Source organism: Kwoniella newhampshirensis, chromosome 3, assembly GCF_039105145.1.
Source record: "Kwoniella newhampshirensis strain CBS 13917 chromosome 3, whole genome shotgun sequence".
NCBI classification, from domain to species: Eukaryota; Fungi; Basidiomycota; class Tremellomycetes; order Tremellales; family Cryptococcaceae; genus Kwoniella; species Kwoniella newhampshirensis.
In genome coordinates this window covers 387443-402560 of record NC_089957.1, presented here as the reverse complement: position 1 = coordinate 402560, position 15118 = coordinate 387443, and the positions used below count along the sequence as shown (strand labels likewise).

General features: G+C 50.0%; 6 protein-coding genes across 6 annotated transcripts; 2 read left to right on the top strand and 4 right to left on the bottom strand.

The window, feature by feature from the left end:
- Positions 1-97: 97 nt before the first annotated feature.
- On the bottom strand, positions 98-1599 carry IAR55_001500 (uncharacterized protein; the record flags this gene model as incomplete). Its single annotated transcript, XM_066944627.1, has 7 exons — positions 98-185; positions 243-320; positions 372-393; positions 456-619; positions 760-1020; positions 1108-1229; positions 1360-1599. The coding sequence occupies 7 exons, from the start codon at positions 1597-1599 to the stop codon at positions 98-100; spliced, it is 975 nt and encodes a 324-aa protein (XP_066804550.1).
- Positions 1600-2117: 518 nt separating this feature from the next.
- On the top strand, positions 2118-3590 carry IAR55_001499 (uncharacterized protein; the record flags this gene model as incomplete). Its single annotated transcript, XM_066944626.1, has 5 exons — positions 2118-2343; positions 2425-2775; positions 2916-3123; positions 3264-3392; positions 3482-3590. 5 exons carry the CDS (start codon positions 2118-2120, stop codon positions 3588-3590), a joined length of 1023 nt encoding a protein of 340 aa, XP_066804549.1.
- A 364-nt stretch (positions 3591-3954) lies between these two features.
- Positions 3955-5004, top strand: IAR55_001498 (protein translocase SEC61 complex gamma subunit, archaeal and eukaryotic; the record flags this gene model as incomplete). Its single annotated transcript, XM_066944625.1, has 4 exons — positions 3955-4017; positions 4198-4231; positions 4733-4820; positions 4923-5004. 4 exons carry the CDS (start codon positions 3955-3957, stop codon positions 5002-5004), a joined length of 267 nt encoding a protein of 88 aa, XP_066804548.1.
- A 662-nt stretch (positions 5005-5666) lies between these two features.
- IAR55_001497 (uncharacterized protein) lies at positions 5667-8228 on the bottom strand (the record flags this gene model as incomplete). Its single annotated transcript, XM_066944624.1, has 4 exons — positions 5667-7504; positions 7570-7883; positions 7943-8028; positions 8097-8228. 4 exons carry the CDS (start codon positions 8226-8228, stop codon positions 5667-5669), a joined length of 2370 nt encoding a protein of 789 aa, XP_066804547.1.
- Positions 8229-10089: 1861 nt separating this feature from the next.
- IAR55_001496 (A/G-specific adenine glycosylase) lies at positions 10090-12519 on the bottom strand (the record flags this gene model as incomplete). The annotated part of the gene is made up of 11 exons (XM_066944623.1): positions 10090-10655; positions 10716-10932; positions 10989-11081; positions 11151-11312; positions 11376-11416; positions 11484-11627; positions 11692-11710; positions 11768-11839; positions 11908-11941; positions 12018-12161; positions 12233-12519. The coding sequence occupies 11 exons, from the start codon at positions 12517-12519 to the stop codon at positions 10090-10092; spliced, it is 1779 nt and encodes a 592-aa protein (XP_066804546.1).
- Positions 12520-12893: 374 nt separating this feature from the next.
- Positions 12894-15034, bottom strand: IAR55_001495 (uncharacterized protein; the record flags this gene model as incomplete). The annotated part of the gene is made up of 2 exons (XM_066944622.1): positions 12894-14699; positions 14768-15034. The coding sequence occupies 2 exons, from the start codon at positions 15032-15034 to the stop codon at positions 12894-12896; spliced, it is 2073 nt and encodes a 690-aa protein (XP_066804545.1).
- Positions 15035-15118: the final 84 nt, after the last annotated feature.

The window sequence follows — 15118 nt, the reverse complement described above, 5'->3', positions numbered from 1 at the left end:
GGAGTTGAAAGCTGTGGACCGCAGAAGAAGATTTCTAGATTTTGAGGAACACCATCTATAACGTCGCCATGCTGGGGGATTGATATCATATCGTGACCTAGAAGAGTGAGAAGACACCTGCGATAAAGCCCGGAACCAACAGCGCTATGACCGGCATTCGCGCGAGGGTAGCGAAGGCAGCACTCCTCCGATCCACGGGTCAGCATCACAACTCTCAACAAGAACCTCGAAGATTCGCTCACGATTGGGGTCTGGCGGTGATCCTGACCGTCATAACAGCAACAAGACCGTCAATGGCGGGTAGACCGTCTTGCTCAACGCTAAGGATCCGAAATCAGGATCTGCATTGTCCATAACGGTGCGTGACTCACGTGTAGTAGTGGTTGATATCGTCTACGCAAGAATCGCAAGAATACGTCAGCCGTCAAGTAGTCCAAAATCGATCGAAAACTGACCACTTGAATTTCTCAGCAGTCCTGAGACATACTGAACGTCCGTTTGATACGTGTAGTTCTTGTACATACCCGACCCCGACAGTGTTGTTTGGTTCGTGACATTTCTTGTCTCGACAGTTTGCCCGGTAAGGTTACCAATCAAGTGGTCTCGACCGATGTTGTATCTGTTCCGATAGAATCGTATCTCAGCCTTGCTCTGATGACCAATAATTTCTGTCCCAAACCCCTGAGCTGCTGCTCGACCTTGCTTGCCACAACCTTCAAGGCATGGATCTTGAAGACAGACTGAGAATCGATCACTCACCCATCTCGTACGATATCATGACCTTCCGTCAGACTCTTCTCTACTGAGACAGCCATGAAATATGCTCCTGTATTGTTCTGAATCCAATACCTCAGATGCAATCCACCTTGGAAGGTCTCTTGACAGGTCCCGATATAAGGATCGCCGTAGTTGTATCGCAATTCCTCAACTTCTGTCACGTTCCCTTGACCGTCTCCTAGATTCGCAGATTGATCCGAACCGAGATGTTGACCTAGACATTCCTCGCCGAGTCCAGCAGTGCTATGCAGCGAGAGGAGAAGAAGAAGAGAGGTGAGCTTGGCACACAAATTGGAAGACTGGACAGGAGTTAGGGAATTGCAAACTCACAGCATATAATTTAAGAAACCACCATTGTCAACACTCTTGACGAGCACCATCGAGTCCGAGTCTCCAGAAAGAATTACATTTAGAGGTTCACCCAGGCCAGCTGGATATGTCCCGTTCACGATCTGACGAAATGACGGGAAAGACAGGTCAGCTAAGCTCAGACGGATCACTGATATTATCTCTTGGCATGAAAATGATCGGTCTTGGCCACCTTGCCAATTGTCTAACGATTTGAAGGAAGTCAGGACTCACGGTCAACATGTATCCCCCAGCATCGGCAGGATTGTTATAGGCCGTAGCACGTTTTCTCATGCCCGTCGTCGCAGAACCTAGAACTTCCGCTCGCTCCACTGGGATACGATCGAACTCTCCGCGTGGCGAAAAGTCCACATTGTTGGGAGAGGTCGATGGCGATGCCGAAGCTTGAGGTAAGAGGGATAAGATATGAGAGACGATGAAAAAGAGGATGGTCGATCGCGGTGAGGAGATCATCTCGGTTCGTTTGTACTGTACCGTATTGATCGTCAAAGATCCGTGGGAGTTGTAAGAAACGCGGGAAGGCTTTGCAGATAAGAAGAGTTGGAGCGAAAAGTGTCCCACTGGATCGAGAAAGACCGATCGACTGGCCGTCGAAGAAACGACTTGAACGAAGAGAAAGAAGCAAGAGCTTTACGTTCTACGTAGACTGTCTATTGATCAAATCAGAGAAGGAGAAAAGGAGAAGCAAGAGAATGCGACGATGGATGTCTAAGTAATGAGAAAATTGGAGTGAGTGGTGCAGCATTAACACTTGCCGCGTAGGTCTTGGTCTCTAATTGTCCCTGAAACAGGTCGAAGGGGGAGAGATCTCATTCCTCTTCTTCGGATTCACTCTCTCTCTCGTCTTGCTCACTGAATACCGTATCACATCACCGCATTACTCCAAGCCACTGATATCAGACAGATCATCTACGCTGCGGCTTCGTAGTACCTCGAATTCAATTGATACTTTGCAGCGGAGCTCAAGCACAATGATCGCGCCAACCCGATTACTCCGACTTCGAGCGTTGGCCAAAACCAACGTATCTCGATCTCGTCATATTGTCACCACGCACGCCGCTCTCAACGTCGCCACCGATGGCAGTACGTCCAGTGTGCCGCCTTTGACGCCTGGAGGTACGGCGAGCGGAGCCGGAGCGAAGAAGACGACTCATTTCGGATTCAAGGAAGTTCCAGAGGAAGAGAAAGAGACATTGGGTGGGTGACATCTAATGCCCACTCACACATTGAGAGAGTCGGTCGGGAACGCAGCTGATTGTGCCTTGTTTTGATGATCAGTTGGCGGAGTGTTCAGCTCAGTCGCATCGAGCTATGATCTGATGAACGATTCCATGTCACTCGGTATCCACAGATTATGGAAAGATTCTTTCGTATCTACCATGGTCCCTCGTCTACCTCCATCTCTGCACCAGAACCCCTCTGCACTGACCGACCCTACAGCGAGTTCGACATCCTCAACGTTCAAATGTCTCGATGTTGCAGGTGGTACTGGCGATATTGCGTTGAGAATTTTGGACAGGGCAAGGGAGAAATTTGCGTGCAGAGATATCGAGGTTGAGATTGTCGATCTGAATCAAGGGATGTTGAATGAGGGTAGAAAGAGGGTTGCAAAGACTCTGTACTATAACAGTGAGTGCAGTATCCATCATCTCAGAGCCCAAAACACTTTGCTTCAATGTTCTTTGGAAACCCAAGCGCAACTGAAGTACCTTTCGTGCTGGTCCGGTATGTCTCTCGATCTCGTGCTCACTCGCCATTTCTCTTCGCAGCCCCCCAAATCACCTTCACGCATGGTAACGCACAATCGCTCCCCACACATATCCAAGATAACTCGATCGACCTGTACACCATCGCTTTCGGTATCCGAAACTGTACCTCCCTTCCTGCCGTACTCTCAGAAGCTTACAGGGTATTGAAGCCGGGTGGGAAGATCGGTGTTCTGGAGTTTGGAAAGGTGTCGAATCCGCTGTTCAGAGAGTGAGTATCTGCCTTCTGTGCATCTCTGCTATGCGAGGAGCGCAACGGTGTAGATTGAGCAGATGAAAGAAGAGAAATCACCTCGGACCACAAACTTCCAAATAATACCTGTGGTCTGTCACTGACCCCACCTCTCGCAGGGTTTACCGTCAATACTCCTTCTCATTCATCCCCATAATGGGAAAGATTCTCGCGGGTGACGCAGACTCATACCAATATCTCGTCGAATCGATCGAGCGATTCCCTTCACAACCCGAGTTCGCCAAGCTGTGAGTGACCAATATCTCGATCCAAACACTTCGCCCATCTGTCCTTCTGAATCACACAAGGAATGCAGCTGACATACATGTGTTGCCAGTGTCCAAGAAGCAGGATTCCAGACGGGGCAGATGAAAGAGGGTAAAGGTGGCGCTTGGACAGATTTCACAGGTGGTATCGCAACCATGTGGACTGGGGTCAAGGCCTAAGGCAACGATCGGCGCATCGCAACAATAGAACAACACCACACCTTGCAGGCATACACACCTGGGATCAGCATAGAGCAAATTAGCCGGATTTCATAAGCATGCACATACACATACTTCTCAGCTATGGCGGGTCGTGGTTCAACCCAACCCCTGCTCGGATATTGGGCTTTTGCACAACAAGCACGTAGGCATACAAGTTAGGCACGCCAGCATTTGATCCCGTCTTTTTGAGCTTCCAGCACATCTCTGAATCCGGTTACTCGCTCGCAACACCAATCGATCTTAAGGGAGATGTTATCGTTGACCCTCTCATCCTTGTGTCTCAACTTCCCCTCGGCACCTTCTCCACCACCGCATACCCAAAATGTCCGAACGGTTCACAGAGTTCGCTGAGATCCCTCAACAGTTCGTGAAGGAGGGTACTCAGGTGAGCGCTCTCTCTCTCTCTCTCACTCACTCTCACTCTCTCTCTCTATCCCTCTCTCGCTCTCACATCCTCGAGGTCCTCAGCAGGCAATGCATCTTGAGCTGCGAGATTTCGATTGCACCTCTTCTCGTACCTCTGAATGTCCGGATGTACGCGATTCTGATTTTGTTCTCATCGTAGTTCGTCAACCGATGTACAAAACCATCTAAACAAGGTTAGTACCCTTCCCTTTTTTGTTGACCTTGGAAGTGTCAGCGGGACATGCTGGACGCATCGCCATAAAATGTCCGCACAAAGTGGAAGGGAAGGAGATTCTCGTTGTAAGCTCGATGTGAAGACAACGCTGTTAAGACGGCATCGCAAGGCTCGATATCTCCGTGTCACTGGATTAGGGTTGAGGTTGCGGAGAGTACCGACCGTTAGGAAGTCGACGGCGAGAACGTGACTGTGTTGGGAATGGACATTCAGAGGGAGCGAGTGACACGTTGTCGATCTCGTGGATTTCGTGGTGTTTCCTCTCTTGAATTGCGCGAGGGTGCAATGGACCCCACCGGGAGAAAGAATAGGAGATAGGCAACGCGAAGAAGAGCCTGCAACGTCACTGCTGTTGTCCCCCGTTTCGGATCAAATTTTCCATGTCCATCCCATACGATCGCTACCTCACATGAACCTTGACAATGTCCCAGTACTGACGCATCCTTACCTTTTCCCACAGAATATATCCAGCTCTGTCGAGCTGTCGCTGTCGGTTTCGCCGTCATGGGATTCATCGGTTTCTTCGTCAAGCTAATCCATATCCCCATGTGAGTGTTGTGGTTTGCCCTGTCAAGATTGTCTCCATTTATATCCTCGAGGGCACGAATGACACGTTGGCTGATATCATTTGTGCTTGTTTGGTTTTGCAGTAACAACATCTTGGTGTATGTAGCTCTCCTTATCCCCTCGCCTCCCACGCCCCGGTTCAAGCTACTCCCCACATCCCGTTAGTCGCGTAAAATACTGACTGATACTTCCCTTTTTCGTTCTGATAGCGGTGGAGCATAAACTTGACTCTGGATGAGGATCAGGGCACAGTGGAGGGAGATAATTGTAAATGTGGTTGTCGATGCATCGCATTATACCCCTATAACCAACCCATATACAAAATGATCCCTATGTTCTCTTTCTGCGTAACATGGACCTGGTCATCGTCATCGTCTCGCGCTGCTTGTCTGGATTCACTACCCTTCTGGCTTCAGGATCTGAGGGACTGGAAAGGAAGCACTGAGGATCGCACAAGAATATTTCCATCTCTACTTCGATCACGAAGCTTGTCACGCACCTTCTCTGCATTGGTTGACCGCCTGGCAAATACTGACCTGCTCAAACTGTAATCCTCAGGATTGTTCAACTGCACATTGTCAGCTGGGAGCATTGAGTCATTACAATTCATTGGCATTCGTTGTTGTGACGATCCGACTAGACTAAGTTATGTATGTGTAAGATACTTCTGACGTTGACTGTTGTACTACTGATACTACTTGAGACATACTACTGCTGAAGATGCGAGACGACCGATGGAAAACCCTTGAAAGATGATAGACGAGAGACGAAGAAAGACCAAAAGGAAGCGAGCCGGACCACTGCAAGACAAAATAAGACAGACTAGACTACTCGTCGTTCTTCAGATCAAGCGAGTTGAGAGCATCTTGCAAGTCAAAGTGGAAGAATGGAGTTGATCTGTCCAACAGATGGATGGTAGGGCCGGAGTTGCCACTATCTCTCCTGTTGGAAATTCGACTTCCATCGATATTGAGTCTCGGTTCCCGTCGCCATTCAGACGAAGATCTTCCTTCCGTAGCCTTTTCATCGTCGAACGAAGCCCCGCCAGATGGGGGAGTGCTGCTCCCTGAACCGTTCTTGCCCGCAGCGGAAGCGAAACCGAATGCCTCTTCGTCGTTGGCGTATCTCTCTCTGTCGGCACTGGGTGATGCTACATTCTCGAGGTTTTCGATGACAGCAGGGGCGACTTCTAGTGCTGTTCCAGCTCGAGCTGTACCGGTCCCGAAACCTCCAGCAATCAAAGCTCTTCGAATCCAAGGGGAGAGGATACCGCAGAAGTGGAACTCGACTGGTCCATCAGCCCATTTCTCGACAGCCACCCGAGTGTCGATCAAGTTTTGAACACCGGTTGTATCGAGGTTGGCAACGGCGGTGAAGTCAAGAACGACAGCTCGAAGTCGAGGTTTGGCCTTCTCGGCCTCGTAGATGGCGTGTGCTTCCTTAGGCTTGGGTCCAGGGTCATTCCATGGTCGGTCACCGGCTGCGATCCCGCTGAAATCCTTGCCTCGTCGAGTGGTACTTCGTACTCGCTCAGTGAGCAAGTCGTTGATGTATGAAGCGTTGGGGTAAAGGAAGGACTCCTCGAAGCGGTAGATGACGACACCGGCAGGAGGAGATTCGACTTCGATATCTCGGTGTCCCTCCTCATCGAGCGGAAGGTAGACGTCCCGGATTTGGTGACCGGATTCAATACTTTCGGGCCTGATTCGAACTCGACCAAGGAAGTGACCTTTGGGTCGGGCGATTCGGAGCAAAAGAAGGACGACGGAGGTGGCGAGAGACCAGTAGATACCAGACTCGATGGTGTAAAAGACTGACCATAGAACAGCACCAACGAAGATGACGTACTCGATAGGGGAGACTCTCCAGAAGGCGTAGGAGTGCTTGGGTGATGCCACGAGATCCGCGACTGCGTGGATGATCAAAGCTGAAAGAGTAGCGTTGGGGATCCAGTAGAAGGCAGGAGCGACAGCGTAGAGGGCGACGATGACGACGACACCAGTGGCAATACCAGCAGCGGGAGTTCGGACACCGGCCTTTGACTTGAGGGCCGATCGAGAGAATGAACCCGTGGAAGGGTAGGCTGAGAAGAGTGTACCGAGAGTGTTGTTGACGCCGATGGCGATCAGCTCTTGGTTAGGGTTGATCTTGTAGCCATTCAATCGACCGAAAGACTTGGCGATGGAGATGTGTTCAAGCAGAAGAATAATGGTGGCGACGGGGATGTGGGGACCGATGGCAGCGAGCAATTCACCGTCGATTCGGGGTCGTCCAACGTGTCGAAGTCCAGAGGGGACGGCGCCGACGAGGGAGATTCGAGCCTTCTTGTGGTGGATGTTGATTCTCCAAGAGATGATGGTGAAGATGATGATGACAAAGGCGTGTCGGAGACATTGACCGAAGAACGCCAGTCGAGCGTATCTAGGGTACTTGGTCTGCAGCTTTCCGAACCCCCACTTGATGAAGTACAGCAAGGCAAGGGCAGAGACTCCGAAGGCAGCGTCGAGGTTAGATTGCGGGAGATGCTTCAAGGTATTGATGATGACTTTGTAGGTCGCCGCACGGGTGTTGAAAAGTTTAGAAGTACCGAGAAGACCAGGGAATTGACCCGCTGCAATGTTGAGAGCGGAACCAGTCATGAATCCAGAAACGGCGGGCTGAGGAACTGCACGAGATTCATGTCAGTCGATTTCCACCTTGCTTGGTAAGCATTGCAAGAAAGTCACTCACTGAACTCGACCAACCATCCGAGTCGCAACAATCCGATACCAAGAACAATGAAACCACAAATGAAAGCCAAAGCGGTGGCAATGACCGGCGCAGAGTACAAGTCGCCATACTTGTCCATGACGTCGGAAATGATATTACCAGTCTCGAGAGACATGACAGCGACCGGGCCGATCGAGACATCTTTGGAGGTGGCGAAGAAGGCGTAGGTCAATACACCGATGAAGGATGAATAGAGACCGTATTCGGGGGCGAGAAGAGCGATTTTGGCGTACGACAAGGACTGAGGGACAAGTACCATTCCGACGGTGATACCGCTGCAAAGCAGAGGTGAGGTCAGGCATTGGATTATCATGTTCGTTAAGATGCAACTTACGCGACGAGATCACCGAACAGCCATGTGAGGTTGTATCGCGGAGCCCATTGGATGAAGGGGAACAGAGATAGGACGTATGTCTTGACCTGTAGATGGAGACAAGGTCAGTCCGCAACCAACAACACAATGATGGATTAATCATCGCGCCACTCACTGAAGGTCCGAGAGCAGGTGTCTTGCTCTTGGCCCAACCAGCAACCGAGATGGTTTCTGGAGTCTCCTCTGTGTGTCCGAAATAATTCTTGACGCGAGTCTTGAGCGACCGGGAGTCGAGTGTTGGCGACATGACTGAAGCCTGTTGATGTTCCATAGATTCGTATCAATCAATCAGGAGACAAAATACGAATGATTGCGATCAACCAATCGATCGATCAATCAATCAATCAATCAATCCAAATGCGAACTGGAATTTTTCTTTTGGGTACGAGTGGGGTCGAAAGGATTCCGATTCCGAATCAGTTGAATGTACTTTATACTTTCCGTGTTGAAGTGGGAGACGGGAAGGGATGGAAAGGAAAAAATCACGAAGAGCACGTCTTTTTGATCAGTGGTGTGATATGATGATCAATTGATATGATTCATAACGGTCGGTGGTCTCTCTCCACTCGCAGACAGACAGGAAAACCGGAAAACCGTCGGTTGCCAGCGTCAGTCAATCACCGTACCCGTAAGCGATCCCAGGCTGCGACACGCTTTCATTCGCTTCCAAAAGCAATCTCTTAGCACGATCTGCGTCTCATTTCGTTGTTCCCCTGTACGTCATTCCCAAAAAAAGAGAAAAGAGCAGAGAAAACCAAAGAAAGAACGGTCAGAGTGTCGCCATCGACTGGGTGGAAAGAGATGAAAGATGGTTGCCAACAGTTAAAAGTTGATTGACCAAAATCAAACTGATCACGCCATAAGTCGAAACCGCCGGTTTCAGGGTTTTCCTCGGTAGAACGCTTCAGGGTTTCTCCACTCGATCGAATACCTCCCTCCACTGCCACTGCTGTTCCGTCTTTTCAAGCAGGTTAGTCTCTCTCCACCGCTGCTGACTGACTGACTGGGTGAAATCCGCAATCGATCAGTACTCGAGCACGGAGCATTCATGGGACATGTGGTAAAGGGAGGCCCATGGATTGGAAAGTGTCGTATGCGGTCCTGGCTCCTGGTATGAGATCAAATCCTTCCTTGGCTTTTGGTTTCAAAGATTTCCAGATGATCAAGAAACGTGCCTGAAGATCCAAGCTGACGCCTTTGATCTCGACGACAACGAGCAAAACTCTACCCGTACTGCTTCAGTGTCACAAGAAGCTTGTACGACGACCTAGTTGCAAACGGCTGAAGCTAAGACGGTCTTTGATCAACGTGATGGTGACAGGCAGGTACGATGGATATAGAATAGAGTTGAGTCGAGTACCATACCTTAATGCAGCGTTATCTTGATGTCCGCGCTTGCATCGCATGGCGCAATCGCTGTCGATCTGCTATTGATCGAATCCGACGCCATATTTCCAATTCCCTTCCTCGCATCTCAATGCATCTCTTCACACATGTTCTGCGTTTCGAATCAGTGGACTCGACCATCTGTGGAGCGTGCCCTCTGACCGTTTGGAAAGTCCTCTCGTCCATAACATAAAATACGAAAAAACGAGGTACTTTGGTTTCCGGACCGATTCAGCTTCCTCGTTCTTGCTCCTCAGGAGCTGTCGTGAGCAAAAAGGCGATACTCGCTGGTTCTCTGCAAAGACTCGTCACCTCTCGTCTCCTCGTCATGTGCAAAGTCTTATTGCGAAAGATCCCGTTGCTCTGGTGCTCTGAGTGCTGTGCGTCCATGAAATTTTACCCTTAGGTTTCCTTGAGCTGGATCTACCTCTCCTGTACCGTTCTCCGTATGCCATCGATATTCACCTTGATACTGACCGACAGTAGGCCACTGTGCTCCCCCCCCCGAATGAGATGGGCTGCATTAAGTTACTTGAGATAGTCCACCTTCTGGTAGCGATATCTTAACCCAGAAGGGGATTTTGTCGGGTGATGAAACAGATAGTCCTGCAACTTTCCACCTCACAGCCCAGCCTGTCAATTCATTCCGATAGCTTGACCCAGCCGCAAGGAATCACATACAATAACTGCCTACCAATCCTACCAATCCTAGCATACAACTATCACAGCACCGTGTTCTCATCCAAGATCGCCACTTTCACATCCTTTCTCTTCGGCATGACTGGCATCATTATCTTCTTCACAATTTTCCCTTCAACGGCCGGATCCTCCAGACTCTTCTTCATCTTCTGATCCGTCAAGGCCTTCCTCTTGTTGTTCATATTACCCTTCTTGATTGACGACATTGACATGGATGTCGGATCAAATATCCCCCATGACCCATAGATCTCCGCCCATACTTTCTTCACTCCCGTTCCGATGTTGGCGCTCTCCACACCCGCTTCGTCTAGCCATACAGTATTTGCCGGCGCCGATGTCTTGATCGCAGGGGGAGACTCGGTCGGTGAAGTTGTCATATAGTGATATATGTAATACGTCATATTGATATGTGAGAAAATGTGTGGTATCGAAGCCACTTCCCGACCAGCAGATTTCAGTTTGGTTCGTTCTTCGCCGACGATGGCAATATATTTCGATAATGTTGCCATGGAGTTCTCCAGACGCTCAGACGGGTCCGCATCCGCTTCAACGGGAGCAGTAGGCGGTTCAAACAAGCCAGCCAGCAGCCCTGTTGGAAGAGAGTGAATCAGCAGTCGTCAGAGCGACTTTGAAACTTAGCCTCACTAACCCTTCTCCGGCCGTTTAGCAAAAAGCCATTTCCGTTGCCCGTTGGCGCCATGCCACTCGATGACAGAGACGGTCTCCTGCTCGACTCTCGAAGCCTTTTTCTCCTTGCGCATGGGAAAGACCATGACGCTCGGTATACGATTGGCGGGCGTGGACACAGGTATTGGCGCACAAAGCGTGCATTCGGATTGCATGGGCTCTGGAGGGGGAGTAGACAGCTGCCCTTTCATCGATCAGTGGCAGTTTGGGGTGAATATTCCAACTGGGAACTCACCTCAGCGAAGGCTTTGCATTCGGAGCGTAATGGACAGGCATTACATTCGGGCGATATGGGTTTACATATCTGACTACCTAGCTCCATCAAGGCCTGGAATATCGGACATCAGTCAGTGTCGGCTCACACACACAGACCTACGTCCGCGTTGTAGGAACTGACCTGATTCCAATCGCCTGCAATTCCTTTCATGCCCTCGCCTTCCGGAAGACGATCAACCAGTTGCTCGGCAGAGGACCACAAGAATTTGATCGTAGCAGGTGCGGTCTGCGGGGCATGTACGGCGAGCAATCGAGTGAGAAGTCGATGTATATTTCCGTCGACCTACAGGTGATCAATGAGTCACCGCGGTTTCCGCGATCAAGAAGAACAGAGCATTGTACGCACGATTGGCGTCCGAACACCATAGGCCATGGAGCAGATTGCGCCTTTTATTTTTTCGAGCACATATCAGCATAGGATCTCAAGATGCGGACTCGGCGATAGCAGACTCACCAGCGGTATATCTGCCGACACCGTCAATCTCCTTCTCCAGTACTGCGGGGTCATCCGGTAATCGTCCCTTGTACTTGGGATTGCCCATGACCGTCTTTGCGCCCGCTAATAATGATCGTGCTCGACGATAGTATCCCAGTCCACCTGAATCCACGATATGTCAAGTCAGCCTAAGACATGCGTGATTGACATATGGATATCAACTGACGCCACGCAGCATTGACTTCCTGTATCGCGTCACATTTGGTCAGCACGCTATGTGCGATCGAAAAGGGACGACCTGCCTCGGTATCTGCCTTGGCAAGATCTGCAACAGTAGGCCAAGTAGCTATCCACTTTTGCCAGTACGCAATGACCTGCAGATAGCGTCAGAATACATTCATTTATATGCAGATCGCGCGACTCGAGACAAGTCCAGACGTACAGTAGCGACCTGTGTTTGTTGTAGCATGACTTCGCTGACTATGCAAGATGTTTCGACTCAGCTCAGAGGCGTCGGTTCGCGCTGATATCGCCTTCACGATCCTCACTCACCCCAAATCTTGGAGAACATCAGCTACGATCGAGCTTCGGACTTTCAAGACCAATCGGTAACTGACCTCATATGCTCGTTGTCCTTTCTCTTCCATGCTCAAGGTTGGGTCATATCTCTTCCTCCAAGGCATCCCTCTCTTTTCTCTGTATCCCAAACGATCAGCTCCTAAGACCAGACATCCAAGATCCATATATTCTAGGTATTAATTACTCACCTGACATCTTCGAACCAAGATAACAGCAATTCTTGTAATCCCACTATCGATACAATATCATGATATTCCTCTCCATGCGATCTACGTACCACGACATCTTCCATGTCTCCCACTCCATTCCCGGTCCTGTTCTTGCTACTTAGTTTCGATGTAGTAACGACTCGTTTTCGTTTGACAGATGATCTCTTAGCTGGACTAGGTGGGTCGGGAAGGTAATCGCTCTCTTCGAAATCTTGGACTGAGAAGACCGACGGGGATCGGCCTCGGTATTGAACTACTCTAGGCATCGTATGCAAGCACACCGAGTATCGGATCAGTGTACAGTACAGATTGAGTGAAGGAATAAGTAGTATGAACATTACAAGAATCGAAGAAATCAATAAAACGGGTGCACATCAAATCTCGCGACGCGTCAAATCACAGATCGCGGAAATCCTATGTCCGTAATGACGGATGAGACGATCTGTCCATCTCTATCTATCCTGTACATGACATTACAAGTCATTCCACAAAGCTGAACTATCGTTGAACTACAGGTAAGGGCCGCGTGAGACATCTGCTTGGCATGGTTACCCTACGGCACCGGTGACATGAGTGAGGGGCACATGGACGTCAAGCATCGCGCTCCATGCATCGATATCTTCCAAGATACTCTCGACCTCTACAAAACTCCCCTCAGAACCACTAGCTCATTCTCACACAAGACGACCACCACCTCCCTATATGCCTCGCCCACTTCCACCGCCCCGACACCCAACAAAGCACCCCTTTCTCGGCCACTCACGCTGATCACCCCCTGTTTCGCTTCCGTTTTCGAGCTGGGAGGATAATATACGTGCAGATTCCCTTGTCCAGCAGTCGACGAACCTGAATCAAATGCAAGGACAGTATTTTGGATCGGAGTATCCAGTCTGGCCCGCTTCGGCTCGTGCTGCTCAGAGGGAGACGAGAAAGTGATGAGATGTCGAACTAATCTCAAATCTCGTTTTGATGAAATCACAAATGCCAAAGCTGGATTCGTCGCAATATGTTTCCAAGGCATTTTGGTAGGATTGCCAGATTCGGGCTGAAACAGCAAACCGTCCACAGCCTGTTTCAGTATGACACTTGCCCTTCCGTCACCCTTTGTGCCGTTGACAGGTGTCGAGATGACCGATGTCGTGTTTTTCGACCAAGAAGCTTCACCTCCTTCCTTGATATATCCCACATACACCTCTCGTCCAACTTTACTTTCTCCACCCAATTCCGCATAAGTCCCTTCGCCTGTCTCTCCGAAATCTTCGCCATCGTCCAGGTCGAAATCCATCTCTTCGCGCAGCAGAGCTGGCATGGCAGGATGCATACCTTCCGGTTCGTCTGGTCCTCGAGACTTGATGTTGTTGAAAGTTTCTCGGACCGCTGCAAGTGTGGACGCTGAGATCGTCTCTGGCACTTCTTCCTCTTCGTCATCCTCGTCCTCTTCTGCAGGTGTGAAGACCGATGGCCATCGAGTGTTCTCGTCCACCTTTGCAATGTCCAATTCCAAGAGGTCCTTCGTTGGATCAAGTGTCCATGTGGAAGCCGAGACGTCTATGTTGGTCCACCATTGTCGAGTGGACTTTGCGAGGAATGAGCTCAGTTGAGACGACACAGCCGACGACGGCTCGATAAGAGCGAATGAGAGAGTTGTGGGCGTGAGACCAACAGAGATGCCGTTCCGGGTTGTTCCGTATGGTAAGGGAATCGAAAGGTTGATCGACTCCGAGTTCTGCGTCCACGAATAAGGATATACCTTGTCCTCTTCTTCCTCAATCTGCATTGGCTCATTCGCCGATTCCGTCGTGGTTGTAGACGGTAGTGTCGCTCCCAGACCAAGTTTTGATATCCGTTGCAGTCTCTCCTGTTTCTCCACTTCTTTCACACTCGGTTCCCCTTCATCATCCTCCGAAGCTGAGGTGAACTCTTCTCCTGAGAGGATCAACCATCCTCCATCTGACCATGTTGTCCACACGGGTAAATCACCGCCTTGTAATGTCCATCTCACATCCAGTTGCTCCGTTTTTCCAACGTCCACTCCATTCTTCTTCGTGGGATCAATGGCCACTTCGAGAATTTCGAACCGAGTCGACTGACTTGAGCTGACTTTCATCCGCCCTTCCGGACCATCTGGATGTACAGATCGGGTCACTAGCAGTCTGACATCCGTAGGAGAGACGACATGGACACTCCGAAGAAGGAACGGTGATGGCACGTTAGACGATGAAGATGATGCCGAAGGAGCGAGATCATACCGAGCCACGAAAGAGCCGGAAAAGCTGGGGTCTGTAGGAAGGGAAGTTTCGAATATGTATAGTGAACCTGAACCTGAGGAGATGGCCCAGTGTGTGGAGTCGAGGGACAGTACTGAAGGGAATTCGGCCTGTTGTCCCGTCGTTGAGATTGGGACTGGTAAGCTTGCAAGTTTGAAGAAACTTGGTCCGAGATCATCCTGCGATAAAGTATCGTTTGACTGTCAGTTCAAGAACGAAACCAATACAACACATAGATAACACCTACATTGATGACGAAGCCCACAACCCCCCAATCCTTATCGATGTACACGCCCCTTCCTCCCTCTCCGACAGCAAGATGATCCCAGCCTATTCGCGCTCGGACCTCCTTGAAACTCAGATGCTGTTGTCCCCTTCCTACTCGACTCTGAGTTGCTCCGGGTGTAGGAAGAGGATGGAAGGTGACATCTTGGTCCGGGTCCAGAGAATGGAGTCGGTAAGTCTCGAATTGCGGTAACAGCAAAGAACGATCTGATGGGAACAGGTGCGACATCTTCGCTGGCTTGTTTCGGTTGTCTTCAGCTTATTGATGTTAAATGGTTGAATATCCATGGAACTCATTGCGCAATGAAGTTGA